This window comes from Anser brachyrhynchus, assembly GCF_964034855.1.
Source record: "Anser brachyrhynchus genome assembly, chromosome: 8".
Classification (NCBI taxonomy): Eukaryota; Metazoa; Chordata; class Aves; order Anseriformes; family Anatidae; genus Anser; species Anser brachyrhynchus.
This window is the reverse complement of record NC_137702.1, coordinates 24435319-24450510: the sequence shown is the minus strand read 5'-3', so window position 1 is coordinate 24450510 and position 15192 is coordinate 24435319. Positions and strand designations below refer to the sequence as shown.

Below are 15192 nucleotides of genomic sequence, written 5' to 3'. Positions count from 1 at the left end.
GGAATGTATTTTCAGGAAGTTTTGGAAATTGAAGAGACTAAAATGAGCCTTGCAGTTTCACATTGTGTCTGCAAAGTTGGACTCTTGAGTCCTTCCTAAAGAAAACTCTCTACAGCTGTGAGAAGTTAACTCTGAAAGTTTGCCCTAAGGTGGCACCATGATTATTTTTTTCCTACTGAAACACTGATAACTACTGAGACACCGACAAACACTGAAAATATTTCCTTGAGCAGTGGAAGGGAACTCTTAAAGAAAAGTCTGAGTCACAACTGTCAAATCTTAGTTTCTCCCTGTACTGCATCCTGTTTTCCTGTACTGATCTGTAGCTGATGGCCAGTCTGATTCAATGGTTTTCCTCAGAGTCCATAAACAGAACTACAAATTTCTTCTCTTATGGTATATTTATTTCCAAAAGAGGAAAACTAAGATTAAAAACCAACCAAACAAAACAGGTAAGGTGGTTCACCCATTAAATATTTTATTATGTTGGCTGATAGAACCTGTAAGTGCAAAAACTTAATTCACTCTTGCACAAACCAATTCTGGAAAGTTTTAAAAGGTAACTGATAATTAACTCTAGCATATGTTGAAGAAGGACAGTTTCCACCAGTTACCTAACGTATTTACAAGATAGCAACTAGACCTTTTGTTCACAAGTTTCTCTGTGGGGGTCACGCTTACGGCATGGGCTGTGTAACATGCACTGTTTTGGAAGAGTCTGCCCTGCTTGGCAGGACATGACCCGCAGCTGTGAAACCGATTTACAGCACTGAGGCTATTTATGTGCATGGGTGGGGGCAGGAGGAGATGAGTAAGAAATCACAAATGAACTTGATACAGTGCATGCACCTTGTCAATGATCCCGGGTCACAAAAATTAATCCCTTTGATCTGGATGTTCTGTTGTTTTTCAGAGCCCCAAAAAACTTCCATTTAGGTCCAAGGGAAGAATTCACTGCAAAATAAGCACTATATACTGCGTTTTGAAAAAGATTTCACAGAAATCATTTAAAAAACACCCACCCTAACTCTCGGCTGTTTTAAAGCATGTGTCTCAAAGTACTTTTAAAACTGTTTCAGTTGTACCATTGAGCTATTATAGCTGCTTCTCTCCATTAGGTAGATTAATATGGACAGCACAATAAATTTCTGTAAAAATACATTGAGATCTCCTGCACCTTGTTTAAACAACCAGCTTTGTATAGCCCTGCTGTAGCAACAGCTGTGTAACACTGGGCTTGTGACAGCATCCCAGAGACAGCTCCGCGTTTCTGAGCGCTGTTTATCCCTCGGTGAAGCACAGCCACGTCGCTCGAGCCCTGGAGCGGGCTGCGAGTGCTCTGGAGTTGATGACCTGGGCACCTGACCTGTGGGGCTAGTTTCAGGCCCGTACTGCAGGGGGATTTATGAGATTTAGGGTTGTAAACTGAAATTGCTGGGTTGTAAGGAGCATAATTTCCTTCTGGGGAGGGGGAAAAAAAAAAGGTTTTAATTCTCAAAATGTATCAAATCACGAACTGGGGGGAGATTTTTGTGGAAAAGGGTGAAAAGTCCCTCTAGCCCTCCTCCTCCAATAATCTGATCTATACTATGCATAACATGAGTGGCAGTTGTTCCCTGGGAGCAGTGTTCATGTCTCTTCTATGCCTAGGTTCTGGGTACCGTCAGAGGGCTATGAGCAGCGCGCTGCTGTTGCTTCCTCACCAGGAAGCTGTTGGGGCGGACCTGTGCTGGGCGCCCAGGGCAAACAAAAAAAGGTTTGTTTGTTTTAAATAATAATAATAATAACTAACCATACTGTGAAATATGATTTCTGTCAGAAGCTTCATGCAGGTGTTTGGCTAAATCATGGCAAAATAGTGCAAGTGTAGATTTGTGGTGTAAATTAAATTCATGTCTATACTAATTTAAAAAGTTTTACGAGGATAGCATCAGTTAAAGGCACTGCCTGTCTAGAGTGTAGCTGATGTTGCATCTTTGACAGGCTTGTGGGGGCGCTTTGGAAGTGTTGTAAGGACATTGTGTGATGTACAAAGTAGATGTAGATAGATGCTGCTTATTAATTCTGTGAGCATGTAATCAGTGCACACAGGGGCCCGGTTTCCCAAGTAAATAATAATAATGAAAAAAAAAACCACTGGCGGTACTCTTTTGTCTTCCGTGGCTTTCGAACTATGCGAACAGTGACGTTTGGTACATGCGAAGTGTGTCAGCAAAGATGAGGATGCCCCTGGTGTGGGAGGCAGTGTTATTTCCTACTTCACAGGAACTCAGTTTATTCCTACTGATCTTGGAAAATCAATTTATCTAAGACAGCCAGCTGGAGACCAGTTCACACTGTCTCAGGAGAATTCAGGTTTTGCAGTCGGAGACTCCCTCGGGTATACGTGTGCTTGTTCTTTCTCTCTACACTAGTTTTAGAAGTAGGAGGCTGTGCCTTGCAGTGACTGCCAGGCTGCTATGACAGTAGGCGATGGAGGAAGTTGGCAGCAACTGCCACGTGGCCTCCAGCAGAGCCTTTGTCCTCCCTCGGAGGCCCCGAGGTCCCCGAAGGGTGGCAGTGTGAGCGCAGTCTTCTCTCCCCAGGAGGTGACGTCTGTGGGTTTACAGCTTTTCTCCACTTGGTACAGACTGGCAGAGTGCGCCTGATGAAGCTCATGTTATTCTGGAAAACGGAAAATCTGTCGGGGTGAGCTAGTCTTGTATTGCCACCCATGTGATAGCTTTCTCTCATGATGGTAACTCATCAAGACAGGAGCACACTTGGATTCATTTTCATTATGAACTGTAATGTCATCACAAGATCCTAAGCACTTCAGATTTGGTAGTGCAATTCTTCTTTCTTTGGTTCCCATTACTATCCAATATAGTACAAGCTATGTATAACATTGCATATATTACAGAGCAAACTTAATGCTACATCTGCAGTGAAATTAAATTACTATTGACAGCAGTATAGGTATTGTAAATTAGTCTGAGTCTTGCCAAAATTATATTGTGTAGTATTAATACCATAAGAAATGTGAATGCTAGTGAGTCACACCAGTTACTGCCTCTCTATGTAAGTGAGCATGATTTATCTGCTGTATTCAACACATTGCAGTTAATCCACTTCAACACTGAAGTCAGTGATGAAATGGTATCTATATTTGAGATTTGACTCAAATGCTGGTAGCTGGGGGAGTATGAAAAATAAGCAGGAAACTTAGACCTCCTTTTTCTTTTTTGTTTGGGGGTGGGTGGGTGTTGTCTATGTAGGATCCTGTATTCCATATAACTAAGGCTATGTCTCTGTAAAGTGAGTAGGAGAGAGAAAAGGGCTTGTGGTGTGAGAGGAAAAAAATAATATTTGAATAAGGAGATGGGAAGTAGTGACATAGTGGGACAGAATAGAACCGTGTGCTTCAGTACTTGTTTTGGCATGTTTCAGTAATTGTAATGGAAAGAAAACAAAAAATAAGATGGAAAATGACCATAACTTTTTTCTATATTTTGAGTAGATTTAATTGAACAGTTGCTTATTATTTTGCAATAAATTAAACAGAAAAGATGCTACATATCTGCTTGTTGAATACAAACTTTAAAAAAAAAAAGTACAGCTTATAATTCTTGTATAACTTAAAATATATCAATTTTAAAATAAGTCAATTTATAATATATACATAGCACGATATTATCATGGAGCTGTGCTCACACTTATTAACACTTCACAGATTTTTTTAAAAAAGCCATTAAACAGTCTTGTCTGGGCATTTTCTTGTTATGCACAAAGTTGTCAGTTGTCCTTATTTTTCTTCTGAACTTGATCATCTTTTCCCAACACTCAGCTTGCTAATCTTGTGTTTCCTAATAACCAGCAGTTCTTTGGGATCTAAGACTTGGTTCAATGTTCACAGTGGAGTTCAAATAATAAATAGCATCCAGATCCTGTCTCGTTTCCATGGTGTATGGCAGGAGAGGATCTTCTCCATGTACTGCTCTCGCCCTTGTAACAGTCTTGATAGCTTTTATCCTGCCTTCTCTTGGCCATGGAGCTGTTTGCATCTCACTCATACCTCCTCCCAGGGCGGGCATTCTCCTAGCCAAGATCCAGCCATCCTGGAGGATGTTTCCATGGGATGTTTGACACAGAGTCTACTTGCCTCTTCATTATCTCAACCCCTTTATTTTGAACTGTTGGTCTGCAGCTGGTTCAAAAGATTCAGGTAGGCTTTGGATTTCAAAAATCTGGGATATGAATCCCTTTCCATAAGGACATACACAGTTTTCTGGGCTTCATCAAAACTTGTGTGAGTTGGGTCTTGAGCCCTTTTGGCTGTCGCTTCCCTCATATGATAGTCAATATTGATCTGGAAAGTAAAAAAAAAAAAAAAAGTCATCAACATCTTTAAAATGTACTCTTCTGCTGTATCTATCACTTGGTCTTGTCAGTAAATAAGTTCCCAGTCTTAGAGCTCAGTGTGATATTCAGTATCAGAACTGTAAAATGAGGGAACTTAAGTTTATATCCTAGCTACGCACAATAGAAATGCAGTTTCTTAAGAAGTCAGAGGCAATAGAGCTGAACAATAAATTACCATCTCCAATGAAACCTCAGAATAAAACAAGGAGAAATCTTGTGTACAATGAGTTTCCAGTTAGAACTATGATCACTGTACACAACGCTCAATTCTCTAGCATGTCCCCATATTTTAAAGGAGAACAAATAATCCACAGCTCTCTTACAAACCAAGCTTACTCCAGCGGTCTGACCCCAAATACCAGCAGTAATTCAAACTGTGCTGAGATGGAGAGAACAGCATCATGTGTTGAGCCACTAGTGCTGCAACTGAACTTCTGCTGGCACTGTAGTAGTGCTGGCCTGTGTTGTGTGACTGCATTTGTGAGATCTGATAGACTCGTGTCTGAAGGCACTAACTGTGCAAGCATGCATACAAAACATGTGGCTGTCATCTTCCTGTGTAAATGAATTTATATGCATCTCAGTGAAGTAATGCTTCCCTCTACTCAATTTTCAGAATCCCTTTACTGTAAGTTTATACAGATGAAATTAACACTTACCTGTTTAATAGCATCTGACTGGACAAACTCCTCGTAAATCCTCTCTGCTTTGCCATGTAGGTGATCAGACTTGGTTTTCTTGTAATCCTCGCAGGCCAGCCAGAACTCAATGTTCTCCTCACTGAACTCTGACTTCAGGAACTCCCGAAAGACACCTTGACCACCTACAGACAACACAAATACACCATATATAGCATGATGTTTGTGACCAGGGATGATAAAAATAAAGTTTATAGCAGGAGTTTTATTGAAATCTCTGGTATAAAAATCTTGCCAAAATATAGTGTTCTCCCTTTCTTTTTACATACTGCAAATACTCCAGTTCTAAGGGGGATAGGACTCTTCCTAACCGTGTTCAGTGGCTTTTAGATCTAGACCCCGGGTACCAAAACATATCATCAGATTCTAGTCTTCCCTAAATACACTGTCCTAGGGTACAGCTGAAGGCAGAATTCCAAGTTAAATCAGCATTGTACAGGGACAGAGAACTGGTCAGAAAGCAGCGAATCGAGCTTTTGGGGGTTTATTTGCTATACTAGAGGTATGAAACAGGGCAGGGGAGACAAATTTTTGGAATCCAGTTGGAATATTGGAGCTGTGAATAACTGAAATGCAACTGGTCATTCTTTGTCAGTGTTTGCAGGATGCTACAGCTTTGCATATTTGGTGAAATCAGATAAATTTTTATCTGCAGAATAAGAAAAAAGTAATACTAAAGTAAAATACTTACTTTGGCTGGCCAAGAGCTTTTCCAAAGACTGGGACCACTGCATTACTTCCTCTGCAGAAAGCCTAAATTGACAAGAGAAGGAAAAGGCTTTAGGTAAGAAATCACATTTTCACTTGTACGTTTAAAGCAGACAAGTTTTATAATTGATTATTCTATTCCAGAAATATGTAACGCATTTATTAAACTTATGGCTTTCTCGGTGCAGATCTGAGAGCCCAGACTGAGGAAAAATAATTGGAGAAATGGAAAAACAGGCATCTATGCAGTCACTCTGAGTTTTGTTCCCTGAAGGATCAGCTGCTACTGTGACTATGACCAAATCCTTTTGAATCCGTATTACTGTTTCCATATTTCTGAAATGAGACAAGTAATACCCTGGCTATTCCCTTGAGTGTGAAGCGTTCTTTCATGTCAGCCTTTACAGATTGGATACGATATGCCTCTGAAGAAGATAGATTTAAGAGAGGCTTCTTCTTCCCCACCATTTGATGCAAATATAATCATCGCTAACAATGAATTTAGGAAGCAGAAATTATTAATGGAATTATAACATTAGTCTCTTTTGAAAAGTTCAGGCACTATTGTTGTATTAGAAATAATTTGTTGGTCTAGGAGTAGTTTAGAAGCCAATAAAAAGGAGTTGGAATATATAGCAATCTAACCATAGATTTATTTTTTGTACTTACACGACATTTCTGGAGTTGGAAGCCTTAATCCCAGATTCAAGATGTGGGACCATGCACTTCAAATAATTCTTGAGATCTGCACCACTGAAACCAATGAACAGACATTTTGTAATCCTTTACAATTGCAATTGCATTTCAATTCTACATAAATTCCTTCAAACTTAAATAGAGGCAAACAGCTCAATCCTATGACTGAAGCCTGTGAAGTTGCATATCCATGTAATTCTTCTCAAAAGACTGACTGCCACTGTATCCAAAAATCTCATCCTGCTTGCTTAAATTAATCAATTTGTTGGTTTGTATTAGCTCAAGCCACTTACAGTGATGCTATATTCCTGGGCTTTGAGCAGGCTTTGTAGTCATTTAGCCTGAAAAAGGCACTAATTCTTAATCTTCAAGATCTAGTGTTATTTTCACTTCTAACACATTAGAGTTTATACTGAGACATGTATACTTACAAAGTCTTTTGCTTCTTTTTATGGATTTTGCCTTCTGCAAGCTTGCAGTCTTCTTTTCCATTTAATTCATTCATGTTGTGGTGGGAGAAAAATAATCCTGGCATTTTACTTAGCCTTGATGTGAAGCGCCTTGCGCAGCGATAATCCTCCAAGCACCAAATGCCAGTTCCCTGACTGCTACCTCCTTTTATTGACGCAGGCAGCCCTGCTAGTTGGTGTGAATAGATCTGTTTATCATGCAGCCTCACCGCAAACTGTGGAAGTTCCCTTTTTTCATTGCGCGGTGACGTGAGTCTTTTGAGAAAGAAAACAGACAGCAGAGTCTCGTGGTTGAGGTTAAACCGGATGAGACTGAATTACTTTGGGTTTGTTTTGTGTGTCTGTGTTACACCCCCCATCAAAAAAAAAAAAAAAACCAACCTTCAGAACCTTGAATTCTTGTCCCTCTCTGATTGGTCTTTTCAAATCAGCAGTTCTTCTTGAGTTTATCTAATGGGCTCCGAATATTGCACTTTAATCTTGACAAAACCCACCTGCTACATGCCCGTTATACCAGGTGTGCTCTGAAATTGCATACTCTTGCTTCAACCCATCAAATTGGTTGTAAACTGGAAATGAGTGCTTTCAGAGATGCCAATATTAATATTCCATATGTAACAAACTATTTGCAAGTCGTGTATGTACCAGTTGCTCTTCAAACAAGAATACTGTTAGAATAGAGGCATCTGATTTGTTCAGCCCTACATGCAGTGCAAATGTTTAAAAGTGATTTTCATAGGAAAGGGTTTTGTGTAGTGAAAACTTGGGGAAATTCCATTTAATTTCTCCAAGTCAGATTATTTGGAAGTACACTGACATATTTCAGGAAAGTCTCTGAAACATGAGGTGATTCAGAACAGTCTAAAGATTGATGTAACTTACAGAGTTGTTTTTTGTAAAGGCAATGTGAACACTACAGGGTGTTCCAGGGAGATGTGCGTTTTTCAGATATACTTGAATTCCGCTGCAAAGATGACACCATGGATATAAGGCAAGATGAATTAATTGTTACCCTGAAAAGAGAGAAAATGCCTCTGTATTTGTCTGGGTTGCTTTAGAGGTGTAAGTACTTCATCTGGTCCCTGGACATCTCCATGTGTTTTTTTTTTGCGTGTTTTTTTTTCTGGACAATTAAAATTTTTTTCTTAAATAATGCTTACAGCTTTGATTACCTAGAATTAGCTCATGAATGTTTTGTACAAAGCTGTGTATGGCTGTGGTAACTGAGTTGTTCACTTATTTACAGTCCTGTAGTGGACTGTGGTACAAAGGACTCAGGACGATGATGCACATGCAGGGACACTCTGTATCAGGATGGTTTTAACCACAGGAGGCTACTGATCCTCTGAATGCTAGTAGTGACATAAATGCCCCTGTATAGTCTGTACCGCAGGAAACATTTATCTTCACGTTATCAGGTAAACACTGACCTTCACGCAGACAGACTTATTTACCAACTGTTCTTAACCCCCCTGAACAGGACGAGAAAGGAAGGAAGAGATGGTATCAGTACCATATTTGTTTTCATACCTAGTGTGAACAATGAGAGGCTGAGGGAGCCGAGCTTCTTCAGGTTGTAGCTCTCCTCAGTGAATTACTGGGAGGGTTATAGGGATGCTAGATCCAGACCCTACTCAGAGGGTGCACTACTGGTTTTCTTCTGAAAAAAAAAAAAAAAAATTACAGCAAGAATGGAAACAGTGGAGCAGGCTGTGTAGTGACTGAGTAATCTACCTCCCTGGAAATATTCAAAACAGACCAAGTCATGAGCAACCTGATGTAATTCTTAAGCCTATTCTGAACAAACGTTGCACTAGATAGTTGCTAGAGGTCTCTTCTGAGCTAATCTATGATTCTGTTCTATAAAAAAGACTTACTTGAAGTGCTTGGACTTCTTTTTTTCTAAGGTAATGCAGGATTTTAAAGTAAATTAAACTGTAGTATACTGGACCAAGTCCTCAGACATGGGCAGCGCACGGTGTATTTGTATGCTTAGATTGCTAGATGGGTAAATGCCCACTTTTACATTTGGGGAGATCTGGATATATAAATGAACGTTCATTTGGAAGTCGAATTTAAAGACTTTGTACTCCAGAACAGAGTGCAGACTGCTGGTTCAGCTCTCACTGGAAACAGAGAAGGCACGGGAGCCTATTCTCTACCACATCTCTCTGCACTTTGGAGCCTCAAGTTAAAAGAGAGGAGGGCACCACTGGTACTTCCAGTTACAAGCAGCTGTAAGTCACCAGTTAGGTTCTGTGAGTCTGGGATGAGGGACTAGACAGACGTGCTCCTCTGAAGAACTGGCTGGTTTGTTTCTTTGTGCCCAGTATCGACGCAGGACTGACGGTTTGTTTGCCAGACAAGGAATGACTACTGCCCATCTGAAATGAAGTTACTATCTTTACCTTTGAGATATATTAAAAATATCAGTACATGTTGCAGGTGTTGTTTCAGACCTTCTTCTGGAAAGGGATTATCATGTGCTACTGCAAGGACATTGAAGATAACCTTCTTGCGATAAGTAAGGACTCTGAGTAAATAAGGAGTAATATTCCTTTCACTTACATCCATGTAACACTGCTGTGCCACAGGATCTGAATTATGTTTACCAGATAATTTGTTTTTTGGTAGAGGAGATCAGTTGTGTTGGTATTGGACAACCGTGTAGTTTGCAAAATGAAACAAATTCATTTCCTATCCTTGTTTCCTGTAGACAGACAGTGTAGTCCAGGCTCTGGTAAGACTGAGCGTGATGCTATGAGCAATAGTTGTGTCCTGCCTCAATAGAAAGCTTTTAAGATATTTGGAGGTCAGAAATTTTGCTTTTTTTTTTCATCATGTGACAGTTGGTAACAGACCCATCTGTTTCATCTCCCACCATCTTCATCTATCTAGAAAATAGTTTTCCCCACTTCTGACTATGGATTATTGCTTGAAATGCTTTCATTTTTAATAGTTGCTCTCCTTTTCTTCTATTATATATATATTTTTATTATTATTTATATATATAAATAATATATATAATTATATATAATATAAATATATATTTATATATGTTATATATATATTGATTATTATAATAATGTATTTTGAGTCTGACAGTTTTACAGCTTATTAGAATATCCCCATTATTTGATACAAATAATGTATGTTTGTCCTGAGGCTGGTATCACCTCTATTTAAATCTGCCCAATGGATAGAGATTTTTTTTTTCCAGTAGTACAGTTGGCTATCACTAGCTGTTTTTACTGCTTTTCAGTTCTCTTACAGACTTGTGATGAGTAATTCATCTAACTTAATGCATATAGAAGAGATTAACGTACACAGAAAAAACTTCTAAATACTTGCTCTTACTCTACCTGTTCCCGGGCTTTATTTCCCATTCATTCTAGCAACCACTTGGTGGAGTGCAAGAGAACATGTGAGAGAATTTCCAAGATTACAACACTGGACAATTTTAGGTAAAACAAAAAGAATAAATTCCTATGAACTTTCTATGTGCCACTTGCTTGTGTAAATGACTTCAAACTTCTCCTTCTGACTTCTGTTTTAAATTTTCTTTTAGGTTTCTTCTGACAGACCTTACCCTCATTCCTTCTCCACTTCAGCCCAGTTTTGTTCGTGAATGCTACATTTTGGTTTTAGATGAGCTGTTAGCTCCCATGCTAGTGTAAGGCCAGCTTTACAGGTTTTTAGCTTTACTGTATTCTTGCTGTTCACCATACACTTCTCTGGATGTAACTGGCCAAACTGGTGCTGGGCTGGGGGGATGAGCTCCATGGTGCCCGGACAAGCAATGCTGTCCCAGTAGAGAATATTCATGCCCTTGATAGTTGTGTCGCTGAGCTTTAGCTCAGCTATGAAAACAAGTGATTTCTTTGAAATGCTACTCTTTCTTACGTGACCTAAAGAGGTAAATTACTGATAATCCATCTCTTAAGCAAAAGAGGCACTTAAAGGAAATAGAAACTAGTTTCTGTGTGAAGAGGAAATAGTGCTCATTTTACAAAAAGCGGGGGGTCCGCTGTTGGGTGGTGGGGATAATTATTGGGAACATTAATTTTATTATCTACTATCATATATTTAGTCCATAATGGAGTGATGATATCCCTTATGAATTTTCTTTTAACTCTTTGTTGGAAGTGAACGACACACATTAATCTGTGTCTAGAAAGACACAGATTAGTATCTTGCAAGTGCTTTTAATGGTCTCACTCTTGGTGTTGGACTGATTTGACTGAGAATTGTTTTGTTTGTTTTTTATATTTATTTGGCTTGAACTTTTTGATATTCCCCATGTTAGCTTTTATTCCTAATTAATTTAATGGGAGTTTTATTTTGGCAATCACTGAGATGTAACCAGCACTGAAAGAAAACTTTTATTTTGAAAAATATCTGAATCCTAGTGCCAGCCTACAGCAAGGGATGCCATGCATTGAAATTTGGGTAGATATCTTCCACTTAGTTCTGTTATGTTTTGTTCTTTGGGCAGCTTAAAATGTGCAACAGACATACTTAGTGTTTAAGTTCATGCATGACAGAGCCAGAGACTTGAGTCTGGAGGATAAACAACCAGACCTTTCCAGAGTTTTTAGCTCTTTCACTTCCTTCATCAGTATAAAATATCTTCATAGAAATGCTCCTGCAAACAGCCAGTTCTGTCCAAAATTGCCCTGTTGTCTTCTGAATTATCAGCAAAATGCTTTCAGGGGATTTTTTTTTAGGGGTTCCCCCAGCTTCTGTGGAGGACCTCATGGAATTTTTCATCATGACAGCGAAGGGGTGACTTGTCAGGAGCTCTTGAAAGCACTGTGGAGAAGACAGCCTGTAAGTGAAGTGTTCCACGTGGATCACTTGGAGATTAAAATATAGTCCGTTCATTGCATCCATTATGGAATGCCTATAGTCTGTGTAAAGAAAAAGAAAACCTGTCTACCTCTAAATGTTTTTACACTGTCCCAATGGACACTGAACTCTTGGTCTGTGTGACTTCAGTCACGTTACTAGCTTCTCTGGTACTTCATGTGGCTGTTGTGAGTCACCATTAACTATTGGAAATCCTTAATTTAAAAAAAAAAAGCTGAACAAGCATTGTTCTTATAAAATTACTGTTTTCTCTGTGACATCTTTTAGAACTTTCACGATTTCTCTTTACAGAGAAATATTAACAATATTTTATGACAAATGTTGTTAGCATTTAGCAATCCTGTTTATACTGTAGAGTCAGTGCAGGGAATTATATATGCTTATTTCGTCATCCTGCCAAAGCACATCTCTCATAATCTGAGATATGCACATACCCAGTAACTCTCCTTTTTCTTATGGCCATTTCTTATTTAGAGTATAATAAGCTTATGCAGTTTATCAAAAATCAGATCATTTTCATTCTGGGGCTTTCCATCAAAAATAAATTAACTGTTTTATTTCTGTGAATTCAGGGGACTTCTGGTTCTCAGCTGTACTGACTGACACCTGGATTGAAGAAAATGCAGTACAGTGAGTTTTGGCGGCTGATGGTGATGCTTCCTGTGTCTGTTGTTCAGCAGTGCAGGAAATGTGTTCACCACGCACTATCTGGGAAACGCACACATTTCTGATTGCCTACTCCACATTTTGTATGCGCTCGCATATTGGTGCACTGAAGCAGGGCAACATTTCTTTAAGCAAGAAAATGTGAGAAGAAGGTCTGAGGTGGTGAGGTGTGAAGCAGAATTTGCTGAGTGTTCTCCCTGTGAGCAGGGAAATGCACTATGTGAACACAATACCAGTTTAGCTTTTGAAATTAGCAGGCTTCCTCTTCATCTGAATCTTAATGGAGAAAAATCAGATGCTTTTTCTTTTACTGATCTGACATGTTAAACTGAGGTTCCCTTTCTTTTTTAAAACAGTGGTTTGGGTTTTGTTTTTTTTTGATTGGATATGGACAGCAAGTTAAAACTTTGAAAATGTTTTTATGCATTTTTGAACAGGAAAAGTAGTACCAAAGAATTAGGTGGAGTTCTACAGAAAACTTTTTTCAGCATAACTATGAACACTTTCAGGAAACTATTTCATACTTGCTGTTGTAAATTTGTTAGCTGAATTATCACCTCAATGGAGGCTTAGCTTTCCCTCTGACCATAAAAATCCTCGCAGGAATGGGTTCACCTGAAAATTGCCCTATGTTACTGGAAGCCATTCCAGACACAAGAAGGGTCCATCTGACACTTGGGAAAACAAGTAACTGTATTGGGATACTGGCTTGGCTAAGCAAGGCACTCAGGACAGCTCGGATTCAAAAAAGCACCACCCTAAAAGGGATGGAAGAAGGGACAGATTGCGAAGGAGGAATTTAGAAATGTCACCCAGATGTGTAGGGATGCTGTTGGAAAGCCAAGCTTCTTGGAAAACTTGGAGAGCCAAGAGCTGAGATTTGTATGGGATGTAAAAGGACACAAAGATCTGCCACTGCATTAGCTGTGAAAGGCTAAAATGGGAGGATGAGGGAAGAGCAGTGGATATCACCTTGACTTTAGCAAGGCTTTTGGTGCTGTGTCCTATAGTATTCTTGTGGAATATAAAGTTAGGACATTACAATCGTACAGATGAACCACCAGATGAATAAACAAAGTGGTTGGATGGTTGGACTTAGAGACCATTGGTTAATGGGTCATAATATACCTGAAAGGCAATAATAAGTGGAGCACTGCGAGGGTCTATCCTAGGATCTGCTCTATTTTACATTTTGACCAACATCCTGTTCTTGTCAAGGTTTCAGATGACACCAAAATGAGGAGGCCTGGAGATACACCTAAGTGCAGGGCTGCCTTCCAGAGAGAACTAGACAGGGTGGAGGAAAAAGCAGTTGTCTTTTGATATTCAATAAGAACAAATGCAGAGCCCTCCAGGTGGGAAGGAGTAACCGTGTGCATCAATGCAGGCTTCGCGCTGACCGGCTGGGGAGCAGCTCTGCCAAAAAGGTGGGGTGAGGGGGGTAAGCTCAGGGCTTGGCAGACAGCAGTCAGCATGGGCTGGCAGAGTGCTCTGGCAGCAAGGAAGACCGACAGCATCCTGGGCTACATCAACACAGCATAGCCAGCAGATCAAGGGAAGCGATTTACCCCCCCTACTCAGCACTCCGTAGACCACAGTGAGAACTGTGTGCAGTTTTGGGCCCCACCAATACAAATGTCACTGACAAACATGAGCAAGTTCGGCAGGAGGCAACCAAGATGGGCAGGGCTGGGGCATGAACAAATATTGTTATACAATTGTAATTCAGTTAAGAGTCCTGCTCAGGAAAGAAAGGTAATTGTAAAAGCTAATAGAGGGTTCCAGTTTGTCTTTCTTGAATGAGAACTACATACTGAAAGTGCATCGATTAAACTATCGCTTCCTCCCTCTCCCTCTGAAAATACTTGCCTGGTATATAAATAAAGTAGCAGCAATTTATTTCAAGAAATAGGAAAATGGAAGACAGCTATACATTCTCCATCTAAGTACATATGAAGATATAAGAGCTAGCAATCTTCAGGGATGTTATGTTAGAACCAGTGCTGTTTGTGATGAACCAGAGGAAGAGAGTTTATTTCCCTTTCTTGTCATTTACTTTGAATCTCACCTGTTCTCTATTTCCAATTACCAGGTATTAGAATGTGTGCAACAGAAAAACTTGAATTTGCTCAGAGTCGTCATACTTGCTTTTTTTATGTGGGAACTTGGCATTCCCCAAGCTGTACCATAGGGAGAGATCTCTCTCATCCCATCAGTCTGCCTGCCTCTCCTCCCATGTGCCTCACACCTGACTTGGTTTCCCTAATGCTCAGGAAGGCTGTTTCCTGACAGATGTGCTGCTTTCCTCAATCTGTTTGTCCTCTGAGACAGTCAGTCCTAGTTCTGGTCACACAGTGAAACAAAAGCTTCTGCAGTTGTGCTTTGAGATTGCACGCTCATCCCTGCAGAGCTTGGGCTGGCTGGGAAAGCGTGGATATGCTACTAATATTTAGTGTGCTAAATATGCTGCTGCACGTGTGGGGGCTGCCAAGGAAGAGCTGAAAGGGGCAGGATGAAAGAAGGAGGTGGGGGATCTGAGGATTCAGAGTCTCCAAATGCTTAAAGAAAATGGAGCTAACCCTGCACAATGGAGTTGCTGAGAAGCTCTAGTTTAGTCGGGGAAGGATTTTGACTTTTGACTAGCAGGGTGGTTATTGTCAATTTAGGGTAATGAGGAAGAATCC

The 15192-nt window shown here is 40.0% G+C and overlaps 2 protein-coding genes across 3 annotated transcripts in view; one reads left to right on the top strand and one right to left on the bottom strand.

The window, feature by feature from the left end:
- The window catches only part of LOC308198975 (uncharacterized protein), a 50185-nt gene extending 35277 nt beyond the window's left edge, over positions 1–14908 (top strand). The window contains exons 2-5 of one of the 2 annotated variants that reach the window (XM_080602285.1): positions 10369–10437; positions 10542–10646; positions 11701–11803; positions 12415–14908. In XM_080602285.1, the coding sequence (XP_080458411.1) occupies positions 10369–10437; positions 10542–10646; positions 11701–11803; positions 12415–12441 (304 nt within the window). In that variant the 3' untranslated portion in view covers positions 12442–14908. Of the gene's footprint in view, positions 1–5754; positions 5998–10368; positions 10438–10541; positions 10647–11700; positions 11804–12414 lie in introns of those variants that run through there. The other variant, XR_013954302.1, reaches the window with a different exon arrangement.
- Positions 3479–7247, bottom strand: RGS1 (regulator of G protein signaling 1). The gene is made up of 5 exons (XM_080602281.1): positions 6935–7247; positions 6477–6560; positions 5791–5852; positions 5061–5224; positions 3479–4348 (listed from the first exon to the last, which is right to left on the bottom strand). Exons 1-5 carry the CDS (start codon positions 7036–7038, stop codon positions 4163–4165), a joined length of 600 nt encoding a protein of 199 aa, XP_080458407.1. The 5' UTR covers positions 7039–7247; the 3' UTR covers positions 3479–4162.
- Positions 14909–15192: the final 284 nt, after the last annotated feature.

What these genes read in the sequence shown, in the direction of transcription:
- RGS1 (XM_080602281.1), bottom strand. Translation starts at nt 7,038, where the DNA reads ATGCCAGGATTATTTTTCTCCCACCACAACATGAATGAATTAAATGGA. An exon ending in AAAAAGAAGCAAAAGACTTT is followed by an intron (nt 6,561 to 6,934) that starts GTAAGTATACAT and finishes CATTGGTTTCAG; the next exon opens with TGGTGCAGATCTCAAGAATT. An exon ending in AGTCAGATGCTATTAAACAG is followed by an intron (nt 4,349 to 5,060) that starts GTAAGTGTTAAT and finishes TTTACTTTCCAG; the next exon opens with ATCAATATTGACTATCATAT.